Source organism: Alligator sinensis, unplaced genomic scaffold (genome assembly GCF_000455745.1).
Source record: "Alligator sinensis unplaced genomic scaffold, ASM45574v1 scaffold888_1, whole genome shotgun sequence".
Lineage (NCBI taxonomy): Eukaryota > Metazoa > Chordata > Crocodylia > Alligatoridae > Alligator > Alligator sinensis.
The window spans coordinates 59,710-74,673 of record NW_005842533.1 but is presented as its reverse complement, the minus strand read 5'-3'; the positions used below and the strand labels follow the sequence as shown (position 1 = coordinate 74,673).

The 14,964-nt window shown below is 52.2% G+C and overlaps 1 protein-coding gene across 4 annotated transcripts in view; it reads right to left on the bottom strand.

Annotated features, from left to right (window-relative positions):
- The window catches only part of COPG2 (coatomer protein complex subunit gamma 2), a 32,368-nt gene that overhangs the window by 5,492 nt on the left and 11,912 nt on the right, over window positions 1-14,964 (bottom strand). For 2 of the 4 annotated variants that reach the window (XM_025213491.1, XM_006031833.3), the window contains exons 9-17: window positions 13,512-13,669; window positions 12,295-12,428; window positions 10,785-10,852; window positions 9,713-9,901; window positions 7,638-7,733; window positions 6,754-7,060; window positions 4,465-4,540; window positions 1,617-1,720; window positions 720-845 (exon numbers count right to left, since the gene is read on the bottom strand). In XM_025213491.1, the coding sequence (XP_025069276.1) occupies window positions 720-845; window positions 1,617-1,720; window positions 4,465-4,540; window positions 6,754-7,060; window positions 7,638-7,733; window positions 9,713-9,901; window positions 10,785-10,852; window positions 12,295-12,428; window positions 13,512-13,669 (1,258 nt within the window). The remainder of the gene's footprint in view (window positions 1-719; window positions 846-1,616; window positions 1,721-4,464; window positions 4,541-6,753; window positions 7,061-7,637; window positions 7,734-9,712; window positions 9,902-10,784; window positions 10,853-12,294; window positions 12,429-13,511; window positions 13,670-14,964) is intronic. The other 2 variants (XM_025213493.1, XM_006031834.3) reach the window with 1 other exon arrangement.

Sequence of the window (14,964 nt, the reverse complement as noted above, 5' to 3'; positions counted from 1 at the left end):
TACAACAACGTTGGTTCTAACAGTCCTGCAAGATCAGAAAGGCGCTGGGGCATGAGAGATGATCAGACTTGAATGGACTGCAGGGCTTTTTGCCTTCCTGTGTGGCAGAGGGTGCGATCCTCATCCCGGGATCTCTTGAGCACATATTATCAATCTTTGCAGCAGCAGGAACATTGGCTGCTGCGGTCCCCCTGCTCTGCCTGTGGCAGGTTCAGGTGTGATGTTTTGTGGTTGTCAGGGTTGACAGTAGTTTTAAAAAGAGTTTAGATTATTGTGTGGTTTGGAAAGAGATGATCCTGCCTCAGGCAGGGGGCTGGACTAGATGACCTCTGGAGGCCCCTTCCAGCCCCACTGCTCTATGATTCTCTGATCTAGCACAGTCATTTAAAACACTTTTGGGTCCCCTCTCTCCTCTCCTCATGCCTTCTCCACCCGGGGGCTCTGGAAGGCAGAAGCAAATGCTTCAGTAGGACAGGAGAGGAAGAGTTTGGATCATGGATAAGTGAGCTAGCTCCACGCTTTGGCGGTGAATGCCCAACTCTGCTGCACCCAAGAGCCAGACAGGACCTTTCAGAGAGGCCCGGGGCGCAGTAAGCGATGTGTTCAAGCTGTCCGCCTTACTCCTGGACGTCTGGGCACTGGTATAGCAACCCGGAAGCTTAACCCACTATGCTGCCCCACTCCTGGAGCAGGCTGTGTCAAGGGAGCTTGGCTGTTACCTGCTTTCTGTTCAAAGTTTGGTGTGGTAGCCAGAGGAACTGTTTTCATGTCAAAGGGCTTGTCAGAAGGCTCCAGCGTGTACTGGTGGAGGGCCTTCTCCATCCCAGGCACAGACACAGTCAGCCCTGCAAAACACAGAGAAAGGGGTCTTGGTCTCCACTTAGGAACCGCTCGAGGTCCAATGCAACAGCACATCAGGCAGCATTCGCCGCTCTGGTCTGGAATACAGATTGTCCACTGAACTGGGAGTGGGAGGACGTCCCAGTCAGTCTCAGCCACCTGCTTTCTGGAACCGAGCAAGGGAAGCTGCTGAAAGGGCCAAATGCTCCTGTACAACATGGTGGCTGGCTCAAGTCATAAGCAAAGCACTAGGAGTGCTTCCAGGGACTGATGCCGACAAGGCAAGAGCACCAGTTCTGCAGAAGGGACCAAGGGCAGAGCAAGCACCCGATTGAGAGCAGCAATACTTCGAGTCTGAACATTTGGCCCATGTAATTCAAGGATCCTAAGGCAACAGCTACCATGCCCCTCGTTGAGATGGGTCATGCCCATTCTGTACTGAGCAAGACAAGACAAGACAGAGGGTGAATGACCTGTCTTACGTCAGCCAGCAGGGCAGGGCTGGACCCAGAGCCCAAATCACCAATACCTCTGCTCTGGCTTCATCATGAACCGTGTTTCCTCTATGCTTCACACAGGGACAAGCAGAAGCGTTGCTGCCTTCAGCAGCATGCCTGACACCGCTCCAGGTATCCAGAACGCAGCGATTGAGGCTGCACGGGGAATGACTGCACCCACGCTGCAATCAGCCCAGCGGATGATACCGCAGCAACGTCCAATCAGGAAGCAACAGCGCAGGGGACTGGGACGAGCAGGGCTGTTTCCGTCTCGCTCACCATTGAAGATGTAGGCCGCGTTCAGCGCTAGCTGCCTCTGCTGCAGCACGTTCAGGTAGAACGTGGCTCGGTCACGGACCTCGTCGTCGCTGTCCATCATGCACCTGCCCAGGGAACGGGAAGGGTCAAGAAGGGAAACTGGACTAGACGTGGCAACAGTAGCCTACCCTGTCCTGATGGACTGGCACATTTCACAGAACACTATATGCCAGTACTACAAGCAACATCATATGCTAATACAATAATTCACACTGCTCTCTTGTACACAGTGTCTTCCGTGTTAAATATACAGAGGTCACTAGAAGTTTCCATATGCAAGCATGACCTAACAAAGAACCAGGGAGATCAGTTGGAGAGGCATCGTATCAAAGCACATCATTAACTTGGGATTGGGTCCCATTAAAGTATACGCCTGCACCTCATACGTCACCATCAGGGGTCCCAGTAGACACCCCACAGTGTAGGCGCTGAGTATGAGGGCTTGAGGATCCTGGCCCCCCTTGGGAAGAGGGCAGTGTAACCACTCGTCCCTAATTGGGCAGGACAGTCCTGAAAGGGCAACATCAAGTCCTGGTCCCAGCTGCATGACTCTGGGACAGCATTTGTCCTGGATTCCCAGCACTGTGAATGGATCTGAGTTTTCCATTCACTGTGAAAAAACGTGGGAAACGGCAGGTTTCCCCTTGCTGGCTGGCACAGTCCTAGCCTGCAAGGGGCTGCAGGGTGCACCACGTGCACATGCACGCAGCTGGGAATACAGCCCCAGGCCACGGTGGAAAGCAGGTCCCCCAGCTGCCTGCAGGTAAGTCTACTGTGGGGAGGGGAGGGCAGGGTAGATTGAGGCCCCCCACAGTAAGGGAGAGAGTGGGGCTGGGGTTAGGGATGCTGCCCAGCCAGGTGGGGAGCAGGACAGAGCTACAGGTGGCTCATCCACGGGGCCGGGGGGGGGCTGGATCCCTGCCACGGCACACACTCCTGGGGGTGAGGAAGGGGCATGTACCCCCCTAATCTGTGCGTGGGGCAGGGGCAGATGCAGGCTGCCCACTGTAAGCTAGGGGATCCCCATGCTGCTGCCCATCCCCCAGGAGCCCCATGCCAGCCATGCCACCTGGCAAGGCACCCCAGCGGGGGGTGCAACTATGTGCCGCCACCCCCACTGCTACTGGGCAGGCAAGGGGGCACTTTGCCATGGTGGCGCAGCCGGCACGGAGCTCCTGGGGGAGGACAGCAGTGTGGGGAGCCCCTAGCTTGCAGCAGGCAGTGTGCATCCAACCCTGCCCTGCTCCATTTGTGCCGCAGGGGGCGAATGGGGCATCATTTTAGGCCCCTCCCTGCAAAATAAAAAAGTCAATGCCTATGCCCCCGTCGGGCACCAGGCAGCTCCTGGGGTTTCTCAAGTAGTTTTATTCTCAGGCGCGTGAACCCAACCACAGGGAACAGGAAAGGAAACGTTATGTCAACACATCAGTGCAGCCACCTGCTCGGGGTTTGGGACCGAGTGGGTGACACTTAGTGCTATACAGACACACTCCTTTTCAGCCCACCGGTCTTGCAGCTCATGCCACACCAGACTCTTCCGCCCTCCCTAGGGACAAAACCCAGCACTGGTCTAAAATGCAGAGCTGGGCTACCCAAGTGAAGGGGGGCTGCACCCAGCTGGAACTGACTGCGCAGGGAAGGCGGAGGAAGCCGAATAGCCATCCTGGGACGAGCATGGAGCTGGGAGCCAGGAGAAACTGGCTTTCAACCCCAACCACCAGCCCCGACTTGACCTTGGGAGTTACTTCATTTGTGAGTGAAATGGGGCTAACACTTCCACGCCAAATCATAGTCACAGAGAAGTAGGGCTGGGCGGGACCTCCAGTGGTCACCTAGTTCAGCCCCCTGCCTGAGGCAGGATCAGCCCTAGCCAAACCATCCTATATAAATCCATCATCTAACCTCTTCCTAAAATGACTATCGACCTTGACACAACAAGACATCCCAACCAAACCTGCCACAGGTAAAGCAGGGGAACCACGGCAGCCAATGTCCTGCTTCTATAAAACACTGTTAATAGAGAGGCTCAAGAGATCCCAGGGAAAGGCCACGACCCTGCTACAGAGGAAGGCAACCCCCCACCATCTGTACCAATGTGAACATGGGGTAAAATTTCCTTCCTGATCCCAAACATGGTGATCAGTCTGACCCAGAGGGGAACGGCAAGACCCTCCAGCCAGGACCCAGTTTTGGTCCCAGCAGAAGCACTGGCACAGCCCAGTCCCCATCCCGGGCTGCAGCCAGCATCCAATGCCTCAGAGGAAGGCTTAAAAACACCTTGACATATAACAGAAAGGGAGGTGCGGGGGTAACCAGCAAAGCCTGGAAACATGGGAAGTACCCAAGGTAGAACAGGCGTCGCTACACTAGATCATCCCTGACCAGTGGCTGCCTGCCCTCTCCTTGAACTCCTCCGGTACACTTTCCCTAGGTAGCCCGTTCCTAGGGAAGCGCAAGAGAGTAAATGCTCAGGAAGCACAAGAGATATACTGCCCACGATGAGCAGTTTGAAGGACCAGACCCCACGTGCCCTTCCTCAAGTCGCAGGATGCGGAAGTGACCGAACGGGTGAGATCTCCCCCATGCACATCATTCAGCAGCTCCCTCGTATAGTGAAGGGAGAGCGCTGCTGCTGGCCCCAGCACCTGCTCAGTGCATGGTCTTGCTGTGGGAAGAGCCTGCCTGTGGGTGGGTTCAGTACGGCCTCACTGAACCTACAGTGTCAAAGGACACAGCACGAGGCGGGATCCCCACAGACTTGCATCATGCCAGGGAGCAGGGTACTCGTGGCGGGCTTTCCCCAGCTCACCTCTGCAGAAGCACCAGGATGCTGGGAAGGAGGCTCTCGTTCTGGGCCCCAAACTTTGCCAGGGCACTCACGGCAGCTGGAGAAGAGAGCAGAGGGACGGAAGAGGGGTTAATGCCCTTCACAGCGGCAGAGCAGCCCCGTGCGCTACTGCCCCAAGGCAGTTTGCCTCCCCCATCACCAGCTCTTAGCAAAGATTTTTCTCCCCTTGCTTTTCCTTGTCCTTCGCTCTCAAGCTCACCTGCCCGACTGTCCCAGGAGCCTTTGGCCCAGCTGATACCCATCTCAGCTCTTCTCTGGTACAACAGGTGCTGCCCGTGAGCTGTCCCACCCCACGAGCATGCCTCAGCCCTGCTCCTAACCCAAAGCACACACTGCCTCGGTCCCTCCGGCCCCAGCCGTCACGTGTACTGTACACGCGTCCATTATCAGTCACCTGAAACAAGCTCCTTTTCCACAGAAGCCCGCGCCATTCATCATTGTTTGCCTGGGCCAAGCTGTAACCGAGGACATTGATACTGGGCTCGGTAACACTATAGCCAAGCTGACAAACCTAATTCCACTTCAGTGCCAGCTCCAGCTCTGCAGATACAAAGGGGAGGATTTAGCTCCCTACTTAAGTACACTTTCAGATCCCTAAGCGGAGGAGCTGTGGTTAGGTTACTAGGGTGAAGTCTCCACCCTGCTGCACCTCTGGTTCCATGCCTCAAGGCTAAAGAAATAGTACCTGGAAGAGAAAGATTTGCTACAGTAGGAACTGGTTGGTGCTGCTTCCCCTTCCTGGTACACCAGCTCCTCTGCTGGCCTGGGGCAAGGTGATGTCGGGTAGTATATATATGTCTGGTAGAGATCACTGATATCAGGTAGATAACAGTGACTTCAGGCAGTCAGCCTTCAACTCCCTGCAGAGGGTTGCAAAGAGGATGGAGCTGCGCTGTTCTCAGTGGGGGCAGACGACAGAGCAAGGAGCAATGGGCTCAAGTTGCAACAAGGGAAGTTTAGGTTGGATATTAGGAAAAAAACCTCTCACTAGGAGGATGGTGAAGCACTGGAATGAGTTACCTAGAGAGGTGGTGGAGTCTCCTTTCTTGGAGGTTTTGAAGACCCGGTTAGACAAAGCCTTGGCTGGGATGATGTAGTTGGGGCCGGTCCTGCTTGGAGCAGGGGGCTGGACTAGATGTGACCTCCTGAGGTCCCTTCAGCCCTCATTTTCTGTGATATGGGCAGCAGAAGATAACTGCACCCTTCGCCAGGGGAAGGCTAAATGCACATTTTCAAAGCAGATCCATCCAGGAAAGGAGTGTGGCAGGTTTCTGAGGACAGCTAGAACCTAAGAACTGCCACTGACTGGGTCAGACCAAGGCCCATCTTGCCCAGTCTCTCGTGTCACACACGGGCAGAGAGCGGAGGCTAAAAGGGAGAGTGAGCTGGGTACGACTAGGTTTGTTTTCCCCTGTTCTTCTCTCCCTTGCAGCCTCCAGCATTGAAGGTCTAGGAAATTCTGATTCAGAGGCTGTGCCCCTCACTCCCATGCTCAATAGCTACTGATGCCCCTTTCCTCCAAGAATATGTCCAATCCCCTTTTTGAATCTGGCTAAACTCTGGGCTTCCACTGCACCTGGCGGCAATGAGTCCCACACTCATTACACACGGTGTGAAAAAGAACTTCCTTGTATTAAAATCACTATTTACTAGTTTCATTTTGTGAGCCCTAGTTCTTGTATTCAGAGACAAGTCGATAATAAATCCCTACCGACTTTTTTGCCATTGTGCATTTCGTAAACCCTTATGTCCCCCATCAAGTTTCTCTTTTCTAACCAGAGCGGACAGCCTCGTTAGTCTCTCCCACAATGGAAGCCCCTCCATAGCACTAATCATCCTTGCTGCCCTTCTCTGGACCTTCTCCAGTTCTTTCAAGGGAGTTTTAAGGAGAAATGCTTTCCCCTTGAAACAGGACATCTTCATGCCCCAGGCAGCTCAGCATACCACACCTGCACTGCAGGGACATGGGGTTGTATTCCCTCCTTACTCCTTCCCATCACTCTACCTCCAACATCACAGCTCATCAGCAGCACGCCAGAAACTAGCAGCTACCTGCTGCATGTGTGATCAGGCCTCTCTAGAGAAAGTGTATCCAGAGTTCACACTAATAAGAGGAGTCCATAACCATGTCCCGATTAGGTACAGGAAGAGACAGCCATGAGCTGTGCCTTCTCCCCCTCCCCTCCAGCTCAGAGCTCAATAGCTTCCTTCGCACCCAACACCCATCACGCCCACAATGCAGCAGCTCACCTGCCCGCACAGCCTCATTCTCCAGCACCACCCGGTTGAAGATGAAGCGGATGTACTTGGACGGAGCCGGGGTCCTGGGGCCTTCCTTGCCCAGCAGGTGCAGGATCTTGGTGGCCAGGACAGTGTGCTCACAGTCCTCGATGAACTCGCACAGGTGAGCCAAGCCTGACTCCTTGCTTTCGGGGTTCTCCTCAATGATGCTGATGATGCAGTCCACGATGGCCCGCTTGTACTCAAAGCCACCCTGGCGGGAGAGGGGAGGAGCAGCGAGAACGCTCAGCCTGCAGGCGCTGCTCAGAACACAGCGCTGTGTTGGGCAAGAAGGAGCACTCGGTTGCCCTCATCCCATGAACAGCCTCATTCGATTGAGGAAACCAGGCTGTTCACTGATACCCAGAATCATGCGGTGGCACCGACCCTCCAGCCCTGCACACTGGATCCGATGACGGATTGGTGTCCTAGTGCCCAGAGCCTTGTCATCCAGCCTGCAGGGCTCCCCAAGGGTCCAGACATTTGGCAGCAGGGGAACAGCAATTAACACCGCTACCGCTCCCCCACTGCCAAATTTTCAGGCCCATGGGGAGACCCGAGGGCCGGATGAAAGGGCTCTGTAGCCAGATCTGGCCCACAGGCCAGAAGCGAGTGACCATTGGCTTCATGGCTCCATCCCTATGGCCCGAGGCCATTACAGGATGGGGGATGGACTGGCTGACCCACGAGGTCCTTTCCAGTCCAATTCTAGGACTACTCCTGATAGTACACCTGCCCAGGCTGGTGGCTGATGCACCAAGCAAGGTCTGATGTTCTGAAACAGAGCCCAGTCACATTTCAGACAGAGCAGAGGATTCCCCTCCCCATCCCAGCTAGTGGCTGGAGAGACCTACATCGTCTCTGAGCATGTTGGAGAGGAAAGTCATCATCACGCTGTGTTTCCGGGGGTACTTCTGGCAGAGAGCACTGATGGCTTGCACTACCACCACCTGCAAGAGAGCAGAAAAGGCAGGCATCAACTTCTCTGTGAAACTTCTCACAGCTGCAGCTCTTCAAGGTGGCAGGGAGGGAAAAAAAACAGGTGGGGGGCAATTCTAGAGATGGCACTCCAACCCAGTACTGAGATTACGTGCCAGCTGGGCATAGGACTGTGTTCAGGAGGAGCAAGTCAAAGGCCTCCCAGAGTGTCAGAATGGCTAGGGGAAGGGGAGGGTTTCCCCAAGAGCCAGACCCAGTTTGAGGCCAGTAAGCGTTAGTATGGCAGTGGCCTCTGCTGTTCCACATGGCTCTGGCATTCAGCCCTTCCTATCTCAAAAGCATGATGTAGGTTTAACACGCACTGGGAGAGAGATGCCAGGCTGCATCTCAAGCGACTGGTTTTCACTGATGGGGAAGTGATTCTTTTAGCATGTCATACAGCGCTTGTTAGGGGGTACATTTAACTGTGACGTTAATGGGAACAAATCCTGCAGCTCCCTGCCTCAATCTGGGGCCCTGCTGAAGATGACCATATTTACTCAATTCCAAGATGAGGTACCCCTCCCCTCCATGGGGGAAGAGCCCCTTGCCTTGGAGTAGACTACGAGACAGTTGGAGGGGGAGGGGGTAGACACCTGCTGCAGTTCCAGCTCTAGGCCCAACCCCAGGTCAGAGCTGTAATAGCAGCTGCTGCTTGCCCCCTTGCCACTTCTCTCCTGTAGTCTCCCCCCTCTCATTGTCCCCCAGTTCCCTCTTGCACTGCTTGCTCACCCTGCCCCCGGGTTGCCTTTGCTCTGACAGCACACCGAATGGCCTCATCGCAGTGATGGCAGCTCCCTGCTGCTGCTACCAGGCTGGGATGGGGCTGTGCTCTGTGCCCCAGGATGTAGCCGGGATGGAGCCTGCCAGCCCCGGAGCAAAGGTAAACAGAGAGAAAGGGGGGACGGGTCTCCGAGGCTCCAGGGGGCAGGCAAAAGAGGCAAACTGCTTGCCCCTCCCCCATCACATGCCTCCCCCAATGCTTCCTCCACCCCTGCCCCTTACTGCCTTCCTCACCACCTGCTCCATTACTGTCCCTCATTGCCTGTCCCCCCACTGCCTGCAGTAATGGGTGTGGAGGGGATGAATTTAAGAGGACCCTCCAATAATTAGATTTTATACACAGAAAATTATACCAAGTTTATGAAGTTTTCATGCATAGAATCTAGTTATTGGGGGGGAGGAGGGGGGCATCCTTTTATATTCAGGATCATCTTGGATTCAGGTAAATAGAGTAAACTATTGTGCTATAAAAGGCTGCAAGATCGTGCTACAAGAGGCATGAGCAGCTTTAACTCCTGTGGTTCAGAGGTTGGGAAATACCAGTCTTGGTGGGTTTTTGATGTAGCTTAGAGACCATTTTAATTAGACCCCAAAGTGCTGCAAGATCCACCTTACCGTGGATACTGTCAGATCGTCTCAAAACCACCCTCCCTCCTGCAAGACCCTTGAACCTGGTGCTGACAGTTCTCAGTGACAGCACCCGTGTTGAGAGTAGGCAGAGGGCTTCTGATCCCATCTGAGCTTCTAGGAAAACAAGAAGCTGCAGATAAGGCGGACCTGCCTCTCTCAAAACAGCAGGTGGCTTCACTGGACACGACAACACCCTTGGATCTCTGGAGGATTTCAAAACTATGCTCTGTCCTTGCAAGTGGCAGGACATTCAGTGCTCTTGTCCTCCTGTGGCAAGTTAGAGGGTGTTTATGATGCTTTGGACATTGGGTTGTTCCTGGAGTTTAAAAATAAATTAGACAAAGAGCCGTCTGTGATGGTTTAGCTAGGAATGGACCTGCCGTGAGCAAGGGGTTGGACTAGATGAGATCCCTTCCAACCCTACTTTCCTAGGATTCTGTCACTGAAAAAGTTCTCTCTGCCATTGGCAAAGCTTCGTCAAGGCAAGGAGAGGAGGAAAGGCTGCAATCAGAAAGGGCTGAAGCGTCCAATACTGCACCTTAAACTCATCCGATATTTCCGACACGAAGGAGGAGATCTGTTTCATGAGCCTGTCCACGCTGCTCTCGCTCCCTGTTTTCAGGAGGGTGGTGATGGCCAGGGTGGCGATGCTGCGGTTGGAGTCGGTGATCAGGTTTTCCAGGTCCAGGTTGCAGGCTGTTACTGCAGATGGGTGCTTCATGGCCACCTGGAGAAGAAGTCAGTAATATGAAAGCAGCAGTATAAGTGGTATGGACTTGAAAGTCTGCAACAGCAGCAGAGATCAAAACACTTGGGGTCTCCCATAGTGGCCAAGTACTTGTGGAATGAATGACAGGCATCGACAGCTTAGCCATCAATAGAAAGCAAACCGGAGACCCCCATGCACCATCAAAAGCCTCATGATTGTTAGCTCCCGGAATAATGCCCTCAGCTATAAAGAGCAGGTGGTCAGAGCTGGTAATGCCAGCAGTAGCAGGAGATACAATCACATGCCCTAGGCCAGCTAAGTTGGTAGGAAGGATTTGTTTGTGCTGACAGCTGCAATACTCTTCCATGTATTATATTTTTAAGTCCCTGCAGTTTGCACGTGTAAAATCATAGTAGGTTGCTCTCACTTATCCAAACGCTTCCAGCTCATACTCAAATCTACAGACTGCTAAATTGCTATGGATGAGAAACCAATGCTTTATATCACTAACATTTCAGAACCGCTACTTTCTTATGGTACGTGGTAGTGTGTTACGGCCGCAGCAGGGATCCAATTAGAAGGCATTAAGAGTCCATGGTTCAGAACTGAGCAGAGATTACTCTGCTTACAGGAGAGATTTCTGCTGTAGCCAAAACCTATACAGGGGAAGGCAGGCCCTCTAGCAGGGCTGGAAATGGTCTTATGATTGCTGAATTTTACAATCACAAAAGCGAAACCCTTCTTTCCTTACACAGTGAACCATCCTGTGATAAAGTCTGGCTCACAGATTGTAGAAGGGACCTCACAAGATCATCGGGTCCAGCCCCTTTGCACACTGGGCTCTTTGCACACTGAAATTTATGCTGGAAATATCTGGAGAAGGGGTCTCAGAAACACTCACCTTGTTAAGGGTCCTTACAGCTGCATATCTCAAGACGGGTTTGGGTGAACTACAGAAGAGCTGTAGCACTGAAAATAAAGCATTTGGAGAAGTGATTCATTACATGCTTTTACAAAGGATAGTGGATTTGAAACATCTGGATTCAGATCTGTTAACACCCTCCCCATATGCTCATTCTTAACAAGCTCGAAGACTTCCATTTTGCTCCCCCATGACCAGAACACACCAGTGTAAGGGCAGCAAAGAATTACTTCATCTGACACAACAGGCACTGGATGATGTCAGGGAAACTGCAGCACTCTAGCATTTGAATTGCAACTGAAACACCCAGGGGTTACATACCACAAGCCAGTCCTACTTACAGCAAGTTCAAGAAAAGAAAGGTCTCAAATGGGCAGGAGGAATGAGAGAGAGGTTGGTTAGCGATCTGCTCACAAAGACTGCCTTTGCCATTAGGGCATTTCAAGGTTGCAGTCAAATGTGTTATTCTTTGAGGAACTTCTGGCCTAACTTCTGCCACAGATTAAGACAATCTGGCTGTGTCCTGATGAGCACGGAGGTGCGGTATGTAGTGCTGCAGACCCACTTTTTTTTTTTTTTTTTGTTGTTGACCCCAGGAGATCCTAGGGTCAAAAAAATCCAGGTTAAAAAAAAAAAAAAAGTAAGTGGGGTGGCACACATGGCGATAGTGCACGCCACCAAAAACCACAGTCTGGCCAGGTGGAACCATACTCTGGCTGCTGGCCAGGCTTCCTGCTGCAGCTGCAGCCCCGGGAAGCCCCTAGGACTCCAGGTAAGGCTGCTGGGGCCAGCACAGTTGCTGGCTCCAGCCTCCCTTACCCCACTTGGGGTAACTTGTTGTGCACCAGAGCACGCATGGCACAGGTGTTCCCTGGGGACAGGTAGCAGCAGCACAAGGCACACCTTGTGTCACTGGTACTTGTCTCTGGGGAAACAAATGTCTGTGCTCATCTGGACGTGCCCCCTGTATTCAAACATGGCTTAAATGCTCCTTCTGTAACCAACCTGTCACCTCCAAGAAAAGCGAAAGTAGAACTCAGTTTTTAGGATGCCCTTCAATGCCATTTGAGCAACTGGAATTGACCCTTCTCATGCAGGCAGCGAGTAACATATGAACAACTACCTCTGCTTAGATCACAGGTGATCTAATCTGACCAGTAACAAAAATTTAGGGAACCTATTCAGACGTTAACTTAATAATGCTTTCAGGTCAGGTTTTGCATCTACAGGAGTTTTGCCAGACATTTCAAAGGGTGAACAAGGAGTCCCCGAATTACCTGGACTATTGCAGGGCCATGTCAGTGTCACAGGAAGGACATGGCAGACTTATGCTGGTCTGAAGACGTGATCTTACTTTTTAAGCATTATTTTGCAATTATAAATCACCAGATAATCCGCCATTTGCCCCCAGCCAAGACGATGGATGAAACGGATCAAATGAACCGTGTTAGTTGGCAGCGTGGCAAACCCAATTCATGCCTCAACTGACCTGAAACAGCAGGAGCCAGCTCCCTCGCTGTGCAGTTTGGGAGATGGATGATGGCAGAGGCCGCTTCATAAATGACCATCTCATGTTTATTTCGCAGGCAGCTCTCGATGAAGTCAAACAAAGGGCTCTCGTGCCTGCCAGCAACGTGAAGACACAGAGGTTTCACATGGGAACCTTATTTCCCAGCAACATGAAACGGTTACGAACAAGTGCCATGGTAACGGGGGGGCAGGTCTGAGTTTTATCTGCAGTCGAGTCATATTAATGTGCTGACACTACCATGATACAGCTCAACCCTTTCAAATTACCATTCATCCCAACCAGATGTAGGGTGAATCCCTTTCCCCAACAACATGGCATCACATTCATCTTTCAGCTTGTCTGGCCACTTATTTGATCTCTGACAACTTGAAAGGGAAACATCTTAGGGAGGTGTTTGCAGTGATAAAGGAAGCTTAGAGGTAAAGATCATAAGTAACACAGCCGTATTCCACTAGGATAAGAAACCAGAGTTGGAAAGAAACAGTGGGCCAGCCAGTCTGTCTCTGCCAAAGCAGATTCTTACTATGTCTTGCTAATGCTTTGTTGAATCCAGTTTCAAGCATCCCGAATAGACTGTTAGTGAAGTGGAGAAAACGCTGTTCACCCCCGCCCCCCCTGCTAGGACTAAAACCCAGAGGTTCTTGGTTAGAGGGTCTTGCCCCTTTGCTCTGGAGTACATTTGGGATCAGGAAGGAATTTCACTTTATGGTCAGACTCAAACAGACTGTGGGGTCCTCTGTGCGAGGTCCTCTTCTTTAGAGCTCTCAAATGCATTTTAACAATGCTTGCAGCAGTGGGACATAGATAACACCCGTGTACCCCTGATTTCCCTGTGGCAGGTTAGGGTGTTCCTTGTGTTTTGGGTCAATGTCTCGTACAACAGGTTGTTTGAGTAGCTTTAGGACTAGGTGAGACAAGGACTTGTATGGGATGGTTTGGGTAGTGGTGATCTTGCCTTGGGCAGGGAAATGGTCTAGATGACCTCCAGAGGCCCCTTCCAACCCTATTTTTCTAGGATTACAGCTCACACTCCCTGCAAAAACCCTATACTGTTTCTCTATCCCTAGTCTTTTTATTCCAAGTATTTTAATGAGGGCGAGCCTCCCCTTAGCTATATAACATGAAAAGAACGGTATATAGTTTGACCAAGCAACACACACAGCCAAGTGGCTTACCCCTCTTCAGACTCCTTCAGGAGGCGACTGGCAATTCGGATGAGCATGCAGTAGGCAAACTGGGATTTCAGCCCCGATTTGGTGAATTTGTTCAGCATCTTGGAAACTGCAAGGCGGTCATTTTTCCTGAGGTGGTAAAGCAGCCCCAAGGCATGATACTAGGAAAACAGAGGGGAAATGTGATACTTGCATAAGGACAATTGGAAAAAGACTGCATCCATGCCACCTTAGGAAGGATTTGGCACCAACGTGCTTGCCAAGCACCGTCTGTAAGCAGATTGGCTATTTCTAAACGAAAGTATCACATCATCTTCAAATGAAATCAAATTCCTCGCAAGCAATTAGATCTACAATTCAACAAAGCTACGTGAGGCAGCCAGGAAAAGGTGTTCTCTCCCCTCGCCCACATGGAAGGAAGTCAGAAGCAGACGTAAGAGATGCGTAGAAACTTGTATAGAAAAATGTTCCCCTGGCAACAGGATCAACACCTGGAGCACTGTGTATGTCAATTTATGATGTGCATTAATGAACAATTGGCCCCACAAACCATCCTTGAGGCAGCTAAACAAAGTCCCCACATTAGTGTGATGCTGAAAAGAGAACATACTCCTGTACCTGCCAGTTAGAGGTGCACCGATACGTCGGTCCATATTGTATCAACACCGATAAAAGGAAAATTGACACGATCGGCTCTTTTTGGCTGATGTGGCCGATAACGTCGCCGATAAATGCCACGTACATGCAGCCAGCCTGGCAGCTTGGACAGCAGTGTCTGGCTGGGGAAGGGGCAGGGGGAGGGAAGGGGCATGGGGGGCACAGATTGAGGTCCCCAAGGTGAGGGAAGGAGTAGGGCTGGGGTAGGCGCTGCTCACCGGGGCAGGGTGGGGGACAGAGCCATGAGCAGTTCGTCGTGGAGGGGGGAAGGAGCTACCCCCACTGTGCGCACCCCTGGGGGAGGCATGGGGGGACGTGCGCCTCCCAAATCTGTGTGCAGGGCAAGGGGCCGCTGTGTGCTTAGGGCCGGGGGTGTCACTGGGTCAAGCGGCAATGGTGCTGGGGGGTGCTACGGGCCTCGATCTGTCTTCCCCCATGCCCCTCTCCTCCCCCTGCCCCAGACTCGCCAGCCAGATGCTGCTCTCCAAACTGCTGGGCTGCATAAATTGGCAAATGGATCAGTATCAGTTGAGATGGCTCGTTAATAATTGTCCAGTATCGCCCCCCCCCAAAATTAAAAAAAAAAAAATCAGTGGACCCCTACCAGCTATGGCCCACAGCACTTCTTACAGCATAGGATATAACTAAACAACACAACAAGAGCTGCACTTGACAAGTCACAAAACCATTCTAGGCTGGGGTTCAAGTAAGGATCCAGCCAGCCTTTGTCGGTTAGAATATGCTTAGACCTTCAACATTTGTTTGGAACTAGCCCTCTGGGACCTCTTGTTGCAAGGCC